This window comes from Cimex lectularius, unplaced genomic scaffold (assembly GCF_000648675.2).
Source record: "Cimex lectularius strain Harlan isolate CLEC.00 unplaced genomic scaffold, Clec_2.1 scaffold43, whole genome shotgun sequence".
Classification (NCBI taxonomy): domain Eukaryota; kingdom Metazoa; phylum Arthropoda; class Insecta; order Hemiptera; family Cimicidae; genus Cimex; species Cimex lectularius.
This window is the reverse complement of record NW_019392661.1, coordinates 1585928-1601986: the sequence shown is the minus strand read 5'-3', so window position 1 is coordinate 1601986 and position 16059 is coordinate 1585928. Positions and strand designations below refer to the sequence as shown.

At 32.9% G+C, this 16059-nt stretch overlaps 1 protein-coding gene across 3 annotated transcripts in view; it reads right to left on the bottom strand.

The window, feature by feature from the left end:
* LOC106662460 (E3 ubiquitin-protein ligase Ubr3) overlaps nucleotides 1-12751 on the bottom strand; it is a 47203-nt gene extending 34452 nt beyond the window's left edge. For all 3 annotated transcript variants that reach the window (XM_014386558.2, XM_014386559.2, XM_014386560.2), the window contains exons 1-10: nucleotides 12075-12751; nucleotides 6445-6658; nucleotides 6249-6377; nucleotides 5732-5864; nucleotides 5517-5652; nucleotides 3875-4008; nucleotides 3555-3783; nucleotides 3305-3484; nucleotides 3015-3241; nucleotides 2786-2941 (exon numbers count right to left, since the gene is read on the bottom strand). In XM_014386558.2, the coding sequence (XP_014242044.1) occupies nucleotides 2786-2941; nucleotides 3015-3241; nucleotides 3305-3484; nucleotides 3555-3783; nucleotides 3875-4008; nucleotides 5517-5652; nucleotides 5732-5864; nucleotides 6249-6377; nucleotides 6445-6658; nucleotides 12075-12294 (1758 nt within the window). In that variant the 5' untranslated portion in view covers nucleotides 12295-12751. The remainder of the gene's footprint in view (nucleotides 1-2785; nucleotides 2942-3014; nucleotides 3242-3304; nucleotides 3485-3554; nucleotides 3784-3874; nucleotides 4009-5516; nucleotides 5653-5731; nucleotides 5865-6248; nucleotides 6378-6444; nucleotides 6659-12074) is intronic.
* Nucleotides 12752-16059: the final 3308 nt, after the last annotated feature.

The window sequence follows — 16059 nt, the reverse complement described above, 5'->3', positions numbered from 1 at the left end:
AGAAGTATTAATGGTCCGTCAAGGATATAAAATTAAAAAATAGAAAACATGTTTGAATTTACTTGTCCTTTTTCTCACCAAAAAAAGACATAAGAAAAAGAGTAGCAGATTGCTGTAAGAGAGCTATGAATATAGACTTTGTGTATTCATATACACCAAAAAAAATTATAAATTTGTCAGGCTCAGATGATACCATCATCACCAGAGTCAGGATATACATTATGAAAAAAGTTATTTCCACCATCACTGATAAGCAACTTGATATTATTAGAAAAAAATACCCATTTTTTATAGTCTCAGATTATACAGTCTCTTTGGCACAAAGTACTGATATTTTTAATATCTTTAACCGATTCCCTAGTATGCACAACAATATTTGGGTGGTAATTACTCGTACCGTCCTATGCTCGAGTATATTCTGGCACATTGTTCCATTCTCTTCATACTATGTCCAAATATTTCTGAATTGCCAACTTGACTTTTCTTTAAAATGTAACTTTCCTACATTTAGTACAACACAATGTTATATTTCTTCGTCCCAAGCTATATATTAAGGGAAAAAATATTAAAATTTTTTCCGACAGTCAGGCCAGTCTGAAATCATTACAAAAAGAACTATCAACATCTAGACTGGTAGAGGAAACCGTTGAACTCATTAATAGGATTATTACCAGGTATGAGAATAGGGTAACCCTCATATGAATACCAGCTCATAAGGGGCACTATGGCAATGAGGAGGCGGACAGCCTGGCCAAGGAAGGATCAAATACTGCGTTTGTCGGGCCACAACCGGTATACCCCACTCTTTAAGCACAGCGAAAGAGAGTATAAGTTGCTGGGGCATGAAACAATTCCTTAAAGAATGGAATATGTCCCCCGGATGCAGGCAATCGAAGTAGTTTCTGAAGGAAATCAAACCTAAAGAAGCGAAATGGTTACTCTCTAACTCCAGGAGGGGAATAAGGAGGCTGACAGGTATCCTAACGGGCCATTGCCCCTTGAGAAGACACCTCTTCATAATAGGTACTCTACCAGACCCCTTCTGCCGCTTCTGCGAAACAAAAGAAGAAACGGCTCGACACTACCTTGCAGAATGCGATAGGTATGCTAGGGAAAGATTTCGAAGGAGAGGACATAACCAAAACACTCCCCAGGATAAAATGGTCCACAATCTTGGGGTTTGTGAATTGGTCCAATAGGTTTGTGCAGGACTCGTGAGCCGACCAGGTCCCGGACCTTTTAGGGATGGGGTACAGGCCTACCCAGGCTTTTAACCCCTCAGGTCCTGGTCGCCCGCCCTGATTAATATATATGTCCAAATATTTCTGAATTGCCAACTCGACTTTTCTTTAAAATGTAACTTTCCTACATTTAGTACAAGCACAATGTTATATTTCTTCGTCCCAAGCTACATATCCCAAAACAAGTGAAAGAAATATCATTTCAAACCAAATCGCAGAAAACATTATGCTTCAGTTCATTTCTCACAAACCTATTTTTTATAAAATAGTTCTCATGTTTATTGTAACAATATAAAATAGGAAAAATAGTTGAAATATTTTTTGTAAGTAAAAGAAATAAAGAAGAAAATCTTTCATTGTACTGACACACTAACCCGCAAGACTATTTAGATTTGAGGGAGCAATCACACGGTTAATAATGATAATGTTTATGAATGAGTTTGAACCAATTGCTTGGTGCCACTAGTATACTAGTGCTAGGTACTAGGTAGCATTTACCCTTTGGGCACCTGAAATCTTGTTGCCAAATTTTACCACTACTCTCACCCCAGAGGGACTTACTGGCCTTTTAAATAGCTGAACGACATTAGCAAGGAACAGTTCAAATTTTGGAAGTTCTTTAAGGCAGTCAGTTGGTTAAAAATGTTAATTACTGACTCATTAATAGAGTCTCTAATTGAAGAGATTGAAAAAGGTTACTCTACATATTTAGAATGTACAGTAACAGCTTTTGGTAACATTTTAAGGTACCACTGGACAAAAACTGTTCAATGCAAAGTTGTCCGGCAAAAATGCAGAAGCAATTGGCCTATTATATTGGACACTGTATAGCATCGGCCAACTAATCCCGCTGCGAGGCCATAACAACTACATACTTCAAATACCACCAGTATGCGCATGATCACCAAATGGGATAGACGTAGAAAATTGGCATCGCCTTGTGTACAAAGAGAAAATTTACAAACCAAATTGACAAAATTGTCATCTTTATTATACCACACATTGTTTCAATTGAGAACTAATGAATTGAAATTAGAAGCAGGAAGAATACAAGCATGGCTTTCAATGTCGTACCAAATAACAACAAAGCTATTATTTTGTGATGACGTCGATGCGACCTAGAGAGAAATGTAAAATGATCACTATACAGTGCAGCTGCAGCACCGCAGCTATGTGTGCACAAACCAATCTGATGCTGATGATGAACAGTGCAAAAAGCCTCATCTGTGCATTGAAACTAAACTATTTTGCTGGCTGATGTTAGGCAGACTGACCAATATAATCAGCCACTTGCTTCAGCATTTTTGAAGCTGCATTCAACAGCTTTTGTCCATCCAGTTTATACTTATAAAATGTTACCAAAAGCTATTTGGTTTGCTAATAACCATGAGTAAGTAAGTAAAATAATTCCTAACATACAGGACAATTTTTTTTTTTTTTTTTTTTTTTAATACTGTCCTTAATTAGAAAACTAAGTGCTATACTGGGATGAAAACCCTTCTAAAACCATCATTTTGTGTGTAATAATGCAATTTAAAACTGACCTGAACTCGAAGTGGATGTATCATTATTAACTGTAGCATATTTGTCGGAGGGAGAACATCAGTCAGGGCCCGCCCTTGCATATTAACAGCTTGGCACATGAAGACTGCCAAGTATCTGTGAAGAGGTAAATGAAAGGACACCTGGTAGTTCTCAACCTGTAAAAATTAAAGAAAATAAGTAAGTGTATTTATTTTTGGATTTATTTATTGCTTTTGAAAGTATACGTACAATGTTAGGTTGGGTCATGTTAATTGCATCAAACCAATCCTGGAGGGCATTGAGAGCGGCAGTGAGAACCCTATGGGTTAAATCGACACTTGAACTGTCCTTGAGGTGATTCAACAATGCCCACATTGGATAGGCCGATGCTTCCAGTTCAGCAGAAAATGCTGCATAATATGTATTTGGTTCAAATTCTACGTGTTGAGATAATTCTCTTTGATTGACGTTCATCCCTATAAATTATTAATGATTACAATTAATGCGATGCTGTTAATTATCATTTATAAAAATTTTACCTTGGAACATAGAAAGAAATGCGAACCACATTTCTAAAAGGTTGTCATCACTCATGAATTGGACTGCAACAGGTCTATGAGAAAGGACATTATTTAAATCTGACACAAGAGGCCAGTAACAATGTTCTTTCATGACTTGACGGCCGCAGTCAACAACGTAATGAAAGTTTTTGTCAGCATCTGCACAAAACAGTTATTTAATCTTTTTTAATAAATAATACAATTATTGGAAAAGAGTAGAAAAAAGTACCGTGTAATATATTTGGTATTAGTATTTTGAGCATCATATATTTCAGGCTGATGACCATCACATGAAGTAAGCTGAGCTTTTCGACCATCCGTAATGCCAGGGCCTCGTTTGAAAAAAGTTGAACGCTGACATGTACAACTCTGTTTGAAAGAGTGTCAGGATCGGAAGATTTCTCAAGCATCATTGAGATTCTAGAGTAGTGAAGGACAAATGCTTGTGTAAGCGCTTCCTAAAAAAATAAAAAATAAATAAATAAGAGACATTTTAACAAATGAATTGCAACAAGAATTATAATAATAATAATAACAATTCAAACTAACTTTGTAGTCTGGATCAGGCAGCATGTTGAGCAAAAGACAAACCACTTTTTGGGGAAATTCGAACTTCACAGTCCAAAAGACAAGTTCCTCAAGAAATGTTCGATGAACTAATACTTCTTGAAGGGCAGCTATATCTAAAATTTGAAAGAAAAAACTGAATACCTTCCATAATAGTATACATTTTTTATTTGGTGATTATTATACAAACGACAATTGTAGCTATTGTTTATTTGTATTATTGGTCATATTTATATTATAAATGTTTTTTAATTTTTTTTTTTCATGGACACAGCACTAACTATGGCCAGCAATACACTCAGAATCATCAGAAATATGCCATGAGAAACCAGCACATGCTAGCACTCAGTGTGAGGGATTGAGGGGCAAGGAGGTCTCAGAGGTCTTGAGATGCCATGTTCTTGGGATGGGAATGTTTTTTTGAGAGGGCTTGGTTTGATAATAAAAGGAATGGTCAGATCATTGTAGATAGTGAGGTTAGTGATGTAGTAAGGAGCTTTGGCGATTTGTCTGAGAATTTTTGATTGAAAGGATTGGATGCGGTGGATGTTGGATGGCTGGACAGAACTCCATAGTTCTACTCCGTACGTTCAAAATGGTCAAGTAAACATTGACTCTGTATGTTGACGGTCAAGATGGATTTCGGTCCTAGAAATCATTATAATTGTTCAAGTCTTCTGTTAAGCTGTTGTTAGGTATTTTGTGGGGATTCTATATTAGTCTGTTGTCTAGGTGTAGTCCTAAATATTTGACTTGAATAGAAATTGGTACTCTTTGTTGTGTAATACTGTGGAGGGCAAGACTGTTTTTTCAATATAGAACATACAGTGAGTACTTTTTTTTTTTTTTTTTTTTTTTTTTTTGCCAGTCTTTGTGTTCTTGGATGTTGGAGGTAATCTAACCCTACCCATTGATATAACGGATTTTTTGAGTATGATGGGTATTAAGCATTTCCATCTTTCGAAGATTTTGAAAATGCAGGAATGGGTCTGTAGGAGTATATGTGGTTGGGAGGGTTGTGAGCTTTAAGAATGAGAATAAAGACAGAATATTTCCATAAGAGAGGAAATAGTGAGTGGCTCGCTTGTAAGAATGGCATTGTACATTATGATTAAGAAAATTATGGCCTTTTGATGGAGGTTTTGAATTATAGAAACGTTCAAAGGTTACAGCACAGGTACTTGGTGTATTAAAATATACAAATAAATAAATATTAATAAATAAAATATTAATCTTTTTAATACCACATAGAAATAAATGTTTCTACTTTCTTATTTTTATGTTGCTATAAATTGTATTTATTTTCAATTCAATTTACACACTATGGCTTTTATTCTATTGACATTACTTATAAATATATTAGTCAGCATGAATAAAAATATGCAAGTATTTATATGCATAAAAAAAAAGATGAACAGGATTTTTTCTAAAGATATTTCATTTTCCTGTTTTAGCTTCTGCTTATAAATATTTAAATTATGAAAAAAAACAGGTTTGGAATTTGTCTTTTAAATGACAGAAATTAAATTAACTACTTTATAAATAAGAGTTTTTAATTATGTAATTTTAATTAAATAGTGTATCACATGATAAACAATTATCGCGTTAAAAATAAATTGTTTACCTTTGTACTCTGGCATTGGAGCAGGGTTTGGGAGGGATTTAACCGCCTCTTCATATATTCGTTGGCTCTCTTCCATATATTTCGCAAATTCTGAACCATTAACAAGAAGACTGCCATCCGTCCTTTGCTTGTAAATCTAAAACAAAATTAATATAGTGAAACAAAAGCGTCACTCTAAAAAAACTTTTTGTAACTGTAAACAATGTAAAATTTACCGTCGGATTGGTCAATGCGCTTGTCATAATTCTTCTCATCGCTGCTCCTAATCCACTCAAATCATGAAGCATTGTGAGAAAACTGTCCGCATCTTGAATTGCAACAATATGTGCGTCGGGTACAGTGGATTTGCTAAAATCAATTCAAACAGTTTATTACATCATCTTAGTTTATAAATAACCACGGCTGAATCTTGAATCCGTTTATTTGTTCAAAAGTATTTTATCTAAATGACTTAATGTTTAAACAAATTCCATAGAGTGAATTTAATTTTTGGCCAAAGATTACACTTGCAATGTATATTTATAGAAATGATTTGCAAAATAAAAAAATAATGATTTGCTTGCTATTCCACTTCCAGCAAGTAAAATATTTGTATATTGTGAATCTTTAACAGCCACTATATTAAAAAAAAAAAAATCTACAAAAGTAAATTAAAATTAAACCAATATTAATTCTGCCAATAAAACACCTAAACTAAATTATTATTTATTTAAATTTAAAAAAATCTCGCACCTGCTTTCTCTTAAATGCTGTATTAGTCTCAGTATTATCCTAGGCATTATCCTTTTCGTGACACACATCAACTCGTTAGGAACCGCCATTTTGTTTACCTGCGCTTTAGGACCATGCCGATCACAGAAACTACAATACACCAATGTTAATACATGAGGAATATTTATCATTTTGTAATAAAGGCGAATGTCAATACCCTGTTTCTTTCATAACTGATGTATCTCCGCAGTCGCAGGCACCTCCTGCCTGGCTCCTGAACATGTTGAAGTCATGCCCGTCGTGGTCGCCCCTTTGAAAACATTCAGCGCACAGTGACATGCAAGGTGATATACCACAGGTACGACAACGGTATGCCACAAAATTTGCGGTCCATACCAGCCCACATGTTGTTGCATTATCGTACCTTCGTACTAAAAATCAAAAATGAAAATACCATAATTTTTTTTTACTTGCTTCAGTTAGCATATAATTATTAATTAATACTAAGGCAAAAAGAAAATTTATCTAAAACTACTCTTTTGTGAAAATTTAATATGTGATAATTATACTCCCTAATAAACCTTTTTTTGCGAGTTAATTTTTTTTTTTTGGTAATAAAATTTAATTTAATCTAATTTATTTTGGTATTATCCAATCATTGTTGACAGATTTTATCACTTTGTCAACAAGGACCCATTGTTGAGAGTAGTTTGCTATACATTTTTCATTGTCTATTTTCTAATATATTTATTTATTTGATCAACAGAGCAGGTTTAAAAGGGCTGATATTGGTTCAATAAAAGGCACAAAATATCTTGTAATGTTCTCAAGTTCAAAAACACAATTTTATGGAACTGTGCGCTCTTATTATTTGTAAAAAAAGCAATAAATTTATTTATAAAAGATTTGATTAATTTTTATTCAAATAGCTTGGCCATGACAAACCTTAGGATTAGTGGTCAGTCAGTCCTCCTTGACCTACATCTGGATAAATCTGGGATGGTTGATTTGTTTAAAAAAAATAATAATAATAATTTGGCAATTAATGTTCATACCGAAGTTCAAGAACTGCTTTTAAAAATCTGCCTACTTGTCATTTTCTTTGAGAAATTTCTCTATAATTTTTCCATAAATCATGCATTTTTAAATAAATTATACAAAATATTATAAAAGCCTTTAAAAACACTAACTAATAAAAATTGTTTACTGTGATGTCAATAATGCTTACTAGAGATACAAGACTAAAAAGTAAATAGCCATGTATAAGGGTCATTGCCCCTTTCACAAGAGGACTTGTATTTCTTTAATTCATGAACTTTATCAATCTGATCTTTCACAAAAATTAAAATATGTTTTAGACTAGGTTATATAAAATATATTGTTAAAATTAAAATGGGTATAACCATGTTGACAGAAAAATTAACAAATGTATTTTCTTTTATTTGGCAACCTGACAAGAAGGATGATGTAAGCAATATTTTTTTTTTCTGTACTTGTACTTCTGCAGTTAGTGCTTTATTTAGCATGTTCCGGGTATGAGAAGAGAGCTCAAGTTATAATCTTTACATCATGGTCAAATTGGAAATTTTCCTTTTTTTATCATGCACCACAAACTTTGTCTAGACAAAGCCTAAATTTTAGCAATAAAAAAATTAATTGACAGCAAATATCACTGGTTAAATCAATTTCACAGAGTCAGGTGTCACAACAGTAACTTTCTTGAATTAATTTTTAAGTTTTACGTTACATAATTCTTCCCTTTGTGTAAAAGGAAAGGGTATGGATCAATATTTTACAGGAACAGTTGAACTGTTTTTTAAAGGTTTTAATACTTGATTAGCAAACCATTTAATATATATGATCATAATGATGGCATGCATGAATTTTATTAATTTAATTTGATTGTGAAATACAACAACAAAACACTGAACTGGAGGATTAGAAGGCATACAGCATATTCAAACATTTTGAATGCAATTTCCAAACATCTACCCCTAGATCCCAGGACAGGAATTAAGAAAAATTATCAAACAGATGTCATTAAAAGAAACAAACAGGACATGACCTTCTACAGATCGAAATACATATACACCCCAAGACATTTTTAGAACAGAAAATAAGATTACAAATATGACAGATTAAATAAGATCTCTCATGGCAATTCACGATTTGAAAGGTAATACATTTCAGAATGCATATGAAGAAGGAGGAAGAAACTTGTAAGCTTGACAGGGCCCTCAATACCTAAAATAGAATGATATCAATGAACATAGGATGTAAAGCAGAAAAATCGACTTCAGACTGGAGAGAAAGTTTTCAGACAGAGAAAATATTTTGGGATCTACACAGCTTAGATAAGTGCAATATAGAGAGTACAATAAAACACCAATGAATTTTACAGTCCTGTATAAATTGAAACTCCTTAATTTGTATGATCATTTAATTTTTGGGAATTTTACTACTCTATATTGAACAGCTTCTTGGATTTGGTTTTGATTTGGTCATTTTCCAGATCTTTGAAAGTTGTGTGAATTAACACCACAGACATCTGGCCAATACGTTCCCCTATTTTATCTAAAACTCATTCCATTTCAAATTATCAGTTTAGCTTGCCAAATCTATATATAAAAATGAAAATTATTGTAGACTTTTAAACCTGCACTTCTATATGTAGTACAGACATTTGGCTGACAAGAAACTAAACTAAAAAAACTCCTTTATCCAAATTCCAGTATGAGATTTTGTCTATCTAAAAGAAAAGTTGAAATGAGTTTGTACAACTGTGTTTACCTGGAAAAAAAACCATCCTTTATAGAGCTGCACAAAGATCATCTTATATCCCGTACTTTTCAATAATTCAAAATTACACAAAATTACACTTTGAAAAAAAAAAAAAAAAAAAAAAAAAAAAAAAAAAAAACAGAAAGCAGGGCAGTGCTATGAAATATCTAATGGTATGAAATAGAAAACTATTCATGAATTAACATACTAAATGTAATATATGAAAAATAAGATAGATATTCCCAGCAAGGGATTCTGTTTTTATTGAAAAATTCAAAAATAAATATTTATTTAAAAACTCGAACTATATAAATTTCAGGTGTTACTTCTAATTCTGAAATCAAAAAACTCCAAATTCTTGAAAAAAAAAGTTGTGGATAAAGCAATATCAGCAACAACAGCAGACACTTATGAAGTGTGTCTTATCATCTAAACTATAAAAAAGACATAAAAGTTTCAATTACTGCCAAAATGTAACAAAGAACGGAAGAAAAAGATCACATTAACCAGCTGAAAAAGACGCCAACTCATCAAAAAGAAGCAGTGACATAAAAAAATCATTTGTGGCTGTGATAACAGCCTCGGTTCAAAAATAACATTTTTTAACTTATAATGTCTTCAAAAAAACAACGCAAAAGAAAACACGGTAAAATAGCCAAATTCTTAAATGAAATGTACTTTACAAGGTACAGACTTAAAACAGTCAATCTGATTATGTATAATAGACACTTGTAGTGTCTAATGGGAAAAAAAAGAGAAATTAAGTCACAATTACTGCAAAGACTGTTAAGACAGACAATTCCATTCTAGAAGCCAGAGATTTTTTTACAGAAGAAAAAAATTACAAAATTTAAAATGACATCTTTAACATGATAGAGAGGTGGATCCATAATGTAAAATTAAATGAAAGCAAAGGGAAAAACAGAAAATTTCTCCCTAGCAACAACATTGGGACATACACCCTCAATATTCCAAGCAGAGATTCATGCATTAGACCCATGTTCAAGATATAATTAGGAGGAGATTTATTTTCAGACAGATCAGCAGCAATAATGGATTTAAAATACTTTAACATAAAATTTAACGTACTTATGTTATAATGTAACATACGTACTTTGCATCAGTGTAATTGAACTCTTTGTAAGGGGTATAAATCTCTTAGACAGTGTTAAAATTATGCCTTCGGCTGGTCTGGGAAGCATAAGGAAAAAATAATCAAGAGACCAGACATGATGGAATTGAGGAAAAAAAAATGACTAGATGACAAACTCACAACGAAGAAATTAAACACATCACAGTATGATTGTAAGTGGTAGAGAACTAATTCAAACAGGAATAAAGTGCATTGTGAAAAAATTTAATCCTGGCATTGCTAAAATACTACTTGGAAATTTGTAAAGCTGTAGCTGAAACAGATGCCAACTCATCAAAACAAAGCAGAGACTTTAAAACAAAAAATTATTGTTAAAAAAAGTCTCTCCTTAGCAACAACACTAAAAGCCTCGTTATTACCAGCAGAGATTCATCCAACTCTGAGGACCATACAACTGACGTATGCATTAGTGTAATCAAACATATTGCAAGGTGTACAAAAGTCTTATATCCAGACTGTGTTAAAATTATCCCTCTCCAAACTGGTCTGCAGTGAAAAAGACAAGAAATAAATAAATAAAGTGACTATGACGGGATTACCTGATAAATCTCACAAAGGAAGGTATACAAAAGAAGAAAGTATCAACATCACACCATATAATGTAAGTGATAGATGGATTTCGAACAGGAAGACAGTGAAAGTGCATTTCTGTTCGGCAGGCAATTGAGGAAAATTCTAACCCAGCTGAAACAGATGCCAATTCTGATAATCCCTTATAGAAGGACAGCAAAATGGTCCAGTTCCTAAAGAAAAACATACTTTCCAAGATAAAGACATGAAAGAGTTAAAGACACCTGGTTAGTTCACAGGAAATACCAATTTTTTTTTTTAAATTTAGTTCCAGGCTTGTTCATTTTAGTCGGATGAAGGTGATAACCGTTCAAGGGCTTCCATGATATGCTTGACAATTGTGATATTTAAATTTACCCAACTGAGCTGTACTTAAAATACTATTTGGCTGATATTACTTAAAGAGTTAAAGACACCTGGTTAGTTTGCAAAAAATACCAGGATCAAACAATAGACTTTTTTTATTTTGTTCCACATTGTTCATTTTAGTAGGATGAAGGTGATAACCATTCAAAGAGCTTCCATAATATGTTTGATAATTGTGATATTTAAATATACCCCACTGTGTTATACTTAAAATATTATTTGGCTGATGTTATTTTAGTCTATTGTTTTTTTAAGCTAGAAAAAATTGGTAACGATTCAGTTTTTTAATGTAAATATTGTTTAGTCTGAATATATGGATCATTTTGGTCTGCCATGATTAACCAAATTATAGATTGGACTTTGCAAGCTCAAGAAGAAATCTCACTGTACTGTTGATTTAGCATTAAAAGTTATAATAATAAAAAAACGATAATGATTGATAAGAATAATTTGTAAAATTGGTTCAAATTGTGTAATATTGCAATTGAAAGACGTTGTTGGGGGAAAATAATTGGCATTGGAATAAACGGATATAAAAGAATTCTTGTTAATAAGAGCCGGAATTGTGTACTTTTCTGATGATTAAAAATTTTAGGTAAGATGTTGTAAGGCGACTTCTTTTGGCCAACTATGATTAATGCATGATTTTGTTCCACTATATTTCGTGTTAATTAGAACTAGAAAAATTCCAATGTTAGATATAGAAGTAAATTGTCTGTAGTGCAGATTCTCGGACTTTCTTTTTGAAATTGATCGTATACAATGTTGTGCTAATTTCGGGGGTGAATGACATTCCCCGACGACCTCCGATTAAAATAAATATCCAAGTAAAGGAAAGGGGAGATAAACGTGGAATTCCCTGGGGTTTCCAAGCCCCTAGGATAGTTTAAAACGGGTAAAAACATAAGATGAGAGATAAAATGTGTTTTTGACACTTGAAAAAATGGTATTAATGGAGTATTATAATCCGTACTGACCCGTGCTTGAAAATTCGTCCGGTGTGTTTCCACCTGCCATAAGCCATTTGCACCAATCAATCGTCTCCCAATCGTCGATGGCTTTGGCAGGATTCAGGACACTGTCCAGTATATCTTCCAGGCACCGACCGGGGTTGCTGTTGAGGCAGTCCTGCAGGACGAAGGCCGCCGCTCCCCTTTTGCCTTTCTTCATCAGGATCACACCGGGAGACGAGTCCATTTTTTATATCTCACTCGATTAAATAAAATTGTCCCGAATCAAAAACTGCACCCATGAAAAACGCGATTCACCGTCCTTTCCGCTGCCCGCACCTGCATTTTCCACAGACGAGGCGAGGTTATCGGAGGGGTGACAAGGCCCGTCCACGGCCGTCCTCGCAGCGATAACGTTTGTATTTGCCGTCGAACGAATAAATGCCTATCCGGGCCAAAATATTCGGCATCATTTTTAAACTGGGTACATGGCACAGAACGGGATCGTTTTTCCAATTGAATCGCCTTCTTAGCTTCAAGTCGAAACTCTCCTAGACCCGTCCGCTCCTCCTCGGTATACTGTCAATTACGGCTTTGTTTAACCTTCGGAATCGGACACTTACATTGCACCAAACTTCTTTTTTTATCTATATCCACTAGGTACGGGCACGAAATTATTAAGACGAATGAACTCTGGATAACTTCTCTGCAGAAGGCACTGGTCGTGCTTCCATGATCTGCTTACGGTGAACGAGACGAAATGACCGTCACGTATTTAGCGAGGGTAAGCGAGAGAAAAAACATACCCAGAAAAATAAAACTCTTTTTAAAATAGTCAACGTTTCAAAATATAAAACTGTAAGAATCAAAAGCGACGACTCATCCGTGAAATAGCATAGATGTGCCGCCGTAAATTGAACGCCCGACCCTTGACATTCTTCGTCGGTCTAAACGGGCGACCAGGAAAATAAGGACATACAAGAAATAAAATTTTCCTGTTCAAAACATATTTAATTTCATTTTTCAATCCTTCTTTTTCTTAAAATTTACCATCAAACCTGAAGCAACTTTATTTTACATTAAACTCGAAAAAGTCATTCTTTTAAATCTGAAGATACAGTAGTAGTAACAATATTTATTCATAAAATTACATTAAAAAAAATTAAACAGAAAAACACATTATCTGCTTTGGTTTACAATAATTTGTTGGATTTGTTCTAACCACTCCTCACGAATCAATTTTTTTTTTTCTTATGGCCTTTATTATCACCAATATGCCATAACTCTATTATAAGGATAGCCGGGCTCCCTATTTTTTCTTCTTTCTTAATTTCTTCCTTATTTATTTTATTTTTTTAACAATTACACTTAACAAATCAAATTTTAATTGTAAGCTTACTGTATTGTTTTGTAATCTGGGTGTTGTAATATAATTGCTGCTATTGCATCTTTGTAAACTTGTTTTTTTTCCTTTTTTCTTTTAAGTGACCGGTTGTTGAATAATTTTTTGAATTTGTTCTGACCGCTCCTCACTAATCCAATTTTTTTTTTTTTTTTGGCCTTTATTATCCATACATAAGCCATAATACAACTGTTAGGATAAGCTGGGGCTCCATATCTTTTCTTCTTGTTTAATTTCTTTCTTATTTATTTAATTTTACTTCATTTATTTTAACAGTTACTCTTAACAAATTATCAATTTTAATTGTAAACTTGATATATATATTTTGTAATCTGGGTGTTGTAATTACCCAAATAGTAGAAAGTAAAAATACAGCTTCTATTGTATCCAAACTTACTGATAAAACTTTTTAACAATCCAAACATCTTTTCAACTACGTTTTTTTCCCTTTTTAAAGCTCATTTGTAAGTATGTTGGGTTAGGATGAAGGGTCACTGGATTTAAACCCAGGACCTTTACCGTACAGTGATGAGTGCTGTGTCAACACCTAAACCGTTGCAGCCACCGACACCCCTTGACAAACCTTTAAAATTACAAAAAACAATCAAATAAACTCTTCCGTTATTTATTTTAAAGAAATATATTTTAATAAATAAAGAAATATTTTTATCAAAAAAACATTTTCACAATAGCGCTAGGCCCCTTTACAGTGAGTAGAAAAACATAAAATAATTAACAACAAAAAGGTTACAACATATAATGCAACAAATAATAATTAATAAAGAAAATTTGTGTCATATTATCATAGATGAATATGAATGAAAGAGAATATATATAAAGGAAAAATATAAAAGAGAAAAAGATCATGTTATGTTAGATCAACTCATGTATTGTTTGCAAAAAAAGTTGAAAGCTTTATGCCCGAAAGCTCTGAAGGGAGTGGGCCGACCTAATATGCCACAGAAGGAAATTGCATATCTCTAAATGAATCGTTCATAAAGGTACAAATAGGGATTTAAGTCCCCTTGCACGTACATATTTAGAAATAAATTGCTTATAGTTTGATAAGCATAGTAAAATTAAAATAATTGCACAAATAATAATGACATAAACATAATAAAATATTAATTATTTATAATTGAATGATGAAACCCCATTATGAAAGAAAAACAGAAAAAGAAAACAAGACGGCAGGGACCTGAAACAAGCCAGCGAAAAACCAGAGGGGGTTCCTGGGGAAATAAATTTCACTCTTGACTCTGAAGGATAAGACTAAAGTTTATAGGAATGTCGAAGGCTTGGGATATGAATGGTGTTTGGATAAGTAATGTGGGAAAAAGTTGATCGATATTGAGGGCATTTATCTGACTGAAATTTAAATATGTATATTAATAACTCTTAAGTTTATAAGTTCTTAGAATGTTAAGGTGAACGTGTTAATATAGAAAGAAATAGGATCTCTTGGTTTAAGATCATTACAGTATCTAAGCATTTTGAAGGTGATGGGCAGATTGGGAGTCTAGGAAAGAGTTAAAATAGTGTAATGATAATAAGCTGAGTGTCATCAGCATAAAGATGAAATTGGGAGAAAATAAGAACTAATGGAAGACATTTAAAAACATGGAAACACGTAAAAGCTCAAAAATAGTGCCTTGGGGTACACCAGCTAAAATTGAGAGAGTAGTGGATATAGAACTTGAAGCTTTAACATTCTGAGTTTTGCCAGACAAATTGGAGGAAATGAGATTAGTAGCAGCAGAAGAAAAACTGTGATGTGTTTACAGAACCGACTGCACTAGAAAAATCAAGTAGAACAACAATAGTACACTTTATCATCAATGCTTAAGTGTGTGTAAGTTTGGAGTTAAAAATAAGGCCAGATTTTCAATTTTAAGCAAAAAATTAATAAGGGAGCCATTGATATGAGGGGAAAGGCAATCTGTACTAATAGGTTTATTCAAAATTAATGACTGGGAACGCTTTAAAAGAACGTTATTTCTTGACCATTGATTGAGAGAATGGTCACACCCCAGGATCCAAAGCAGAATTATTTCTTTCTCGTTCTTTTGTTTTTTTCCGGGAATTTCTTGGATATGCGGAAAATGTAACATGCAAAATGGCTAAGATGGTGCTGAGCAAGACAGAACAAACAACAAATTCGTGATTAATTCCACAGATAATTTTTTATTATGATGATTAAACTGTTTTTTATTAAATCTGAAATGAGACTAAATGTAAAATGATAAGACTCAGCAAGCAATTCATGACATAAAAAAATTAAGATGCAAAATAGCTTTATTTGTACAAAGTATTTGTACTTATAAGAAATATAAGTACAAGTAAAATATAATAATAATATATTATATAAGTAATAAGTACTATATTTGTACTTATAAGAACCCCTTTCTCGAATCCAATTTATCAAGAATCAACACGTTTAAAAATTTGTGACTCAAAGTATATAAGTATTCCATTAATTGGACATAATGGCTCATTTTATTTCATAATATTTTAATATATATAAGTTGAATGAATCATTTTTAGAAAAGAATATTGCCATGACTTACATATTAAGAAAACCAGACCCCTCAGAATTAGTTCCAGTTTATT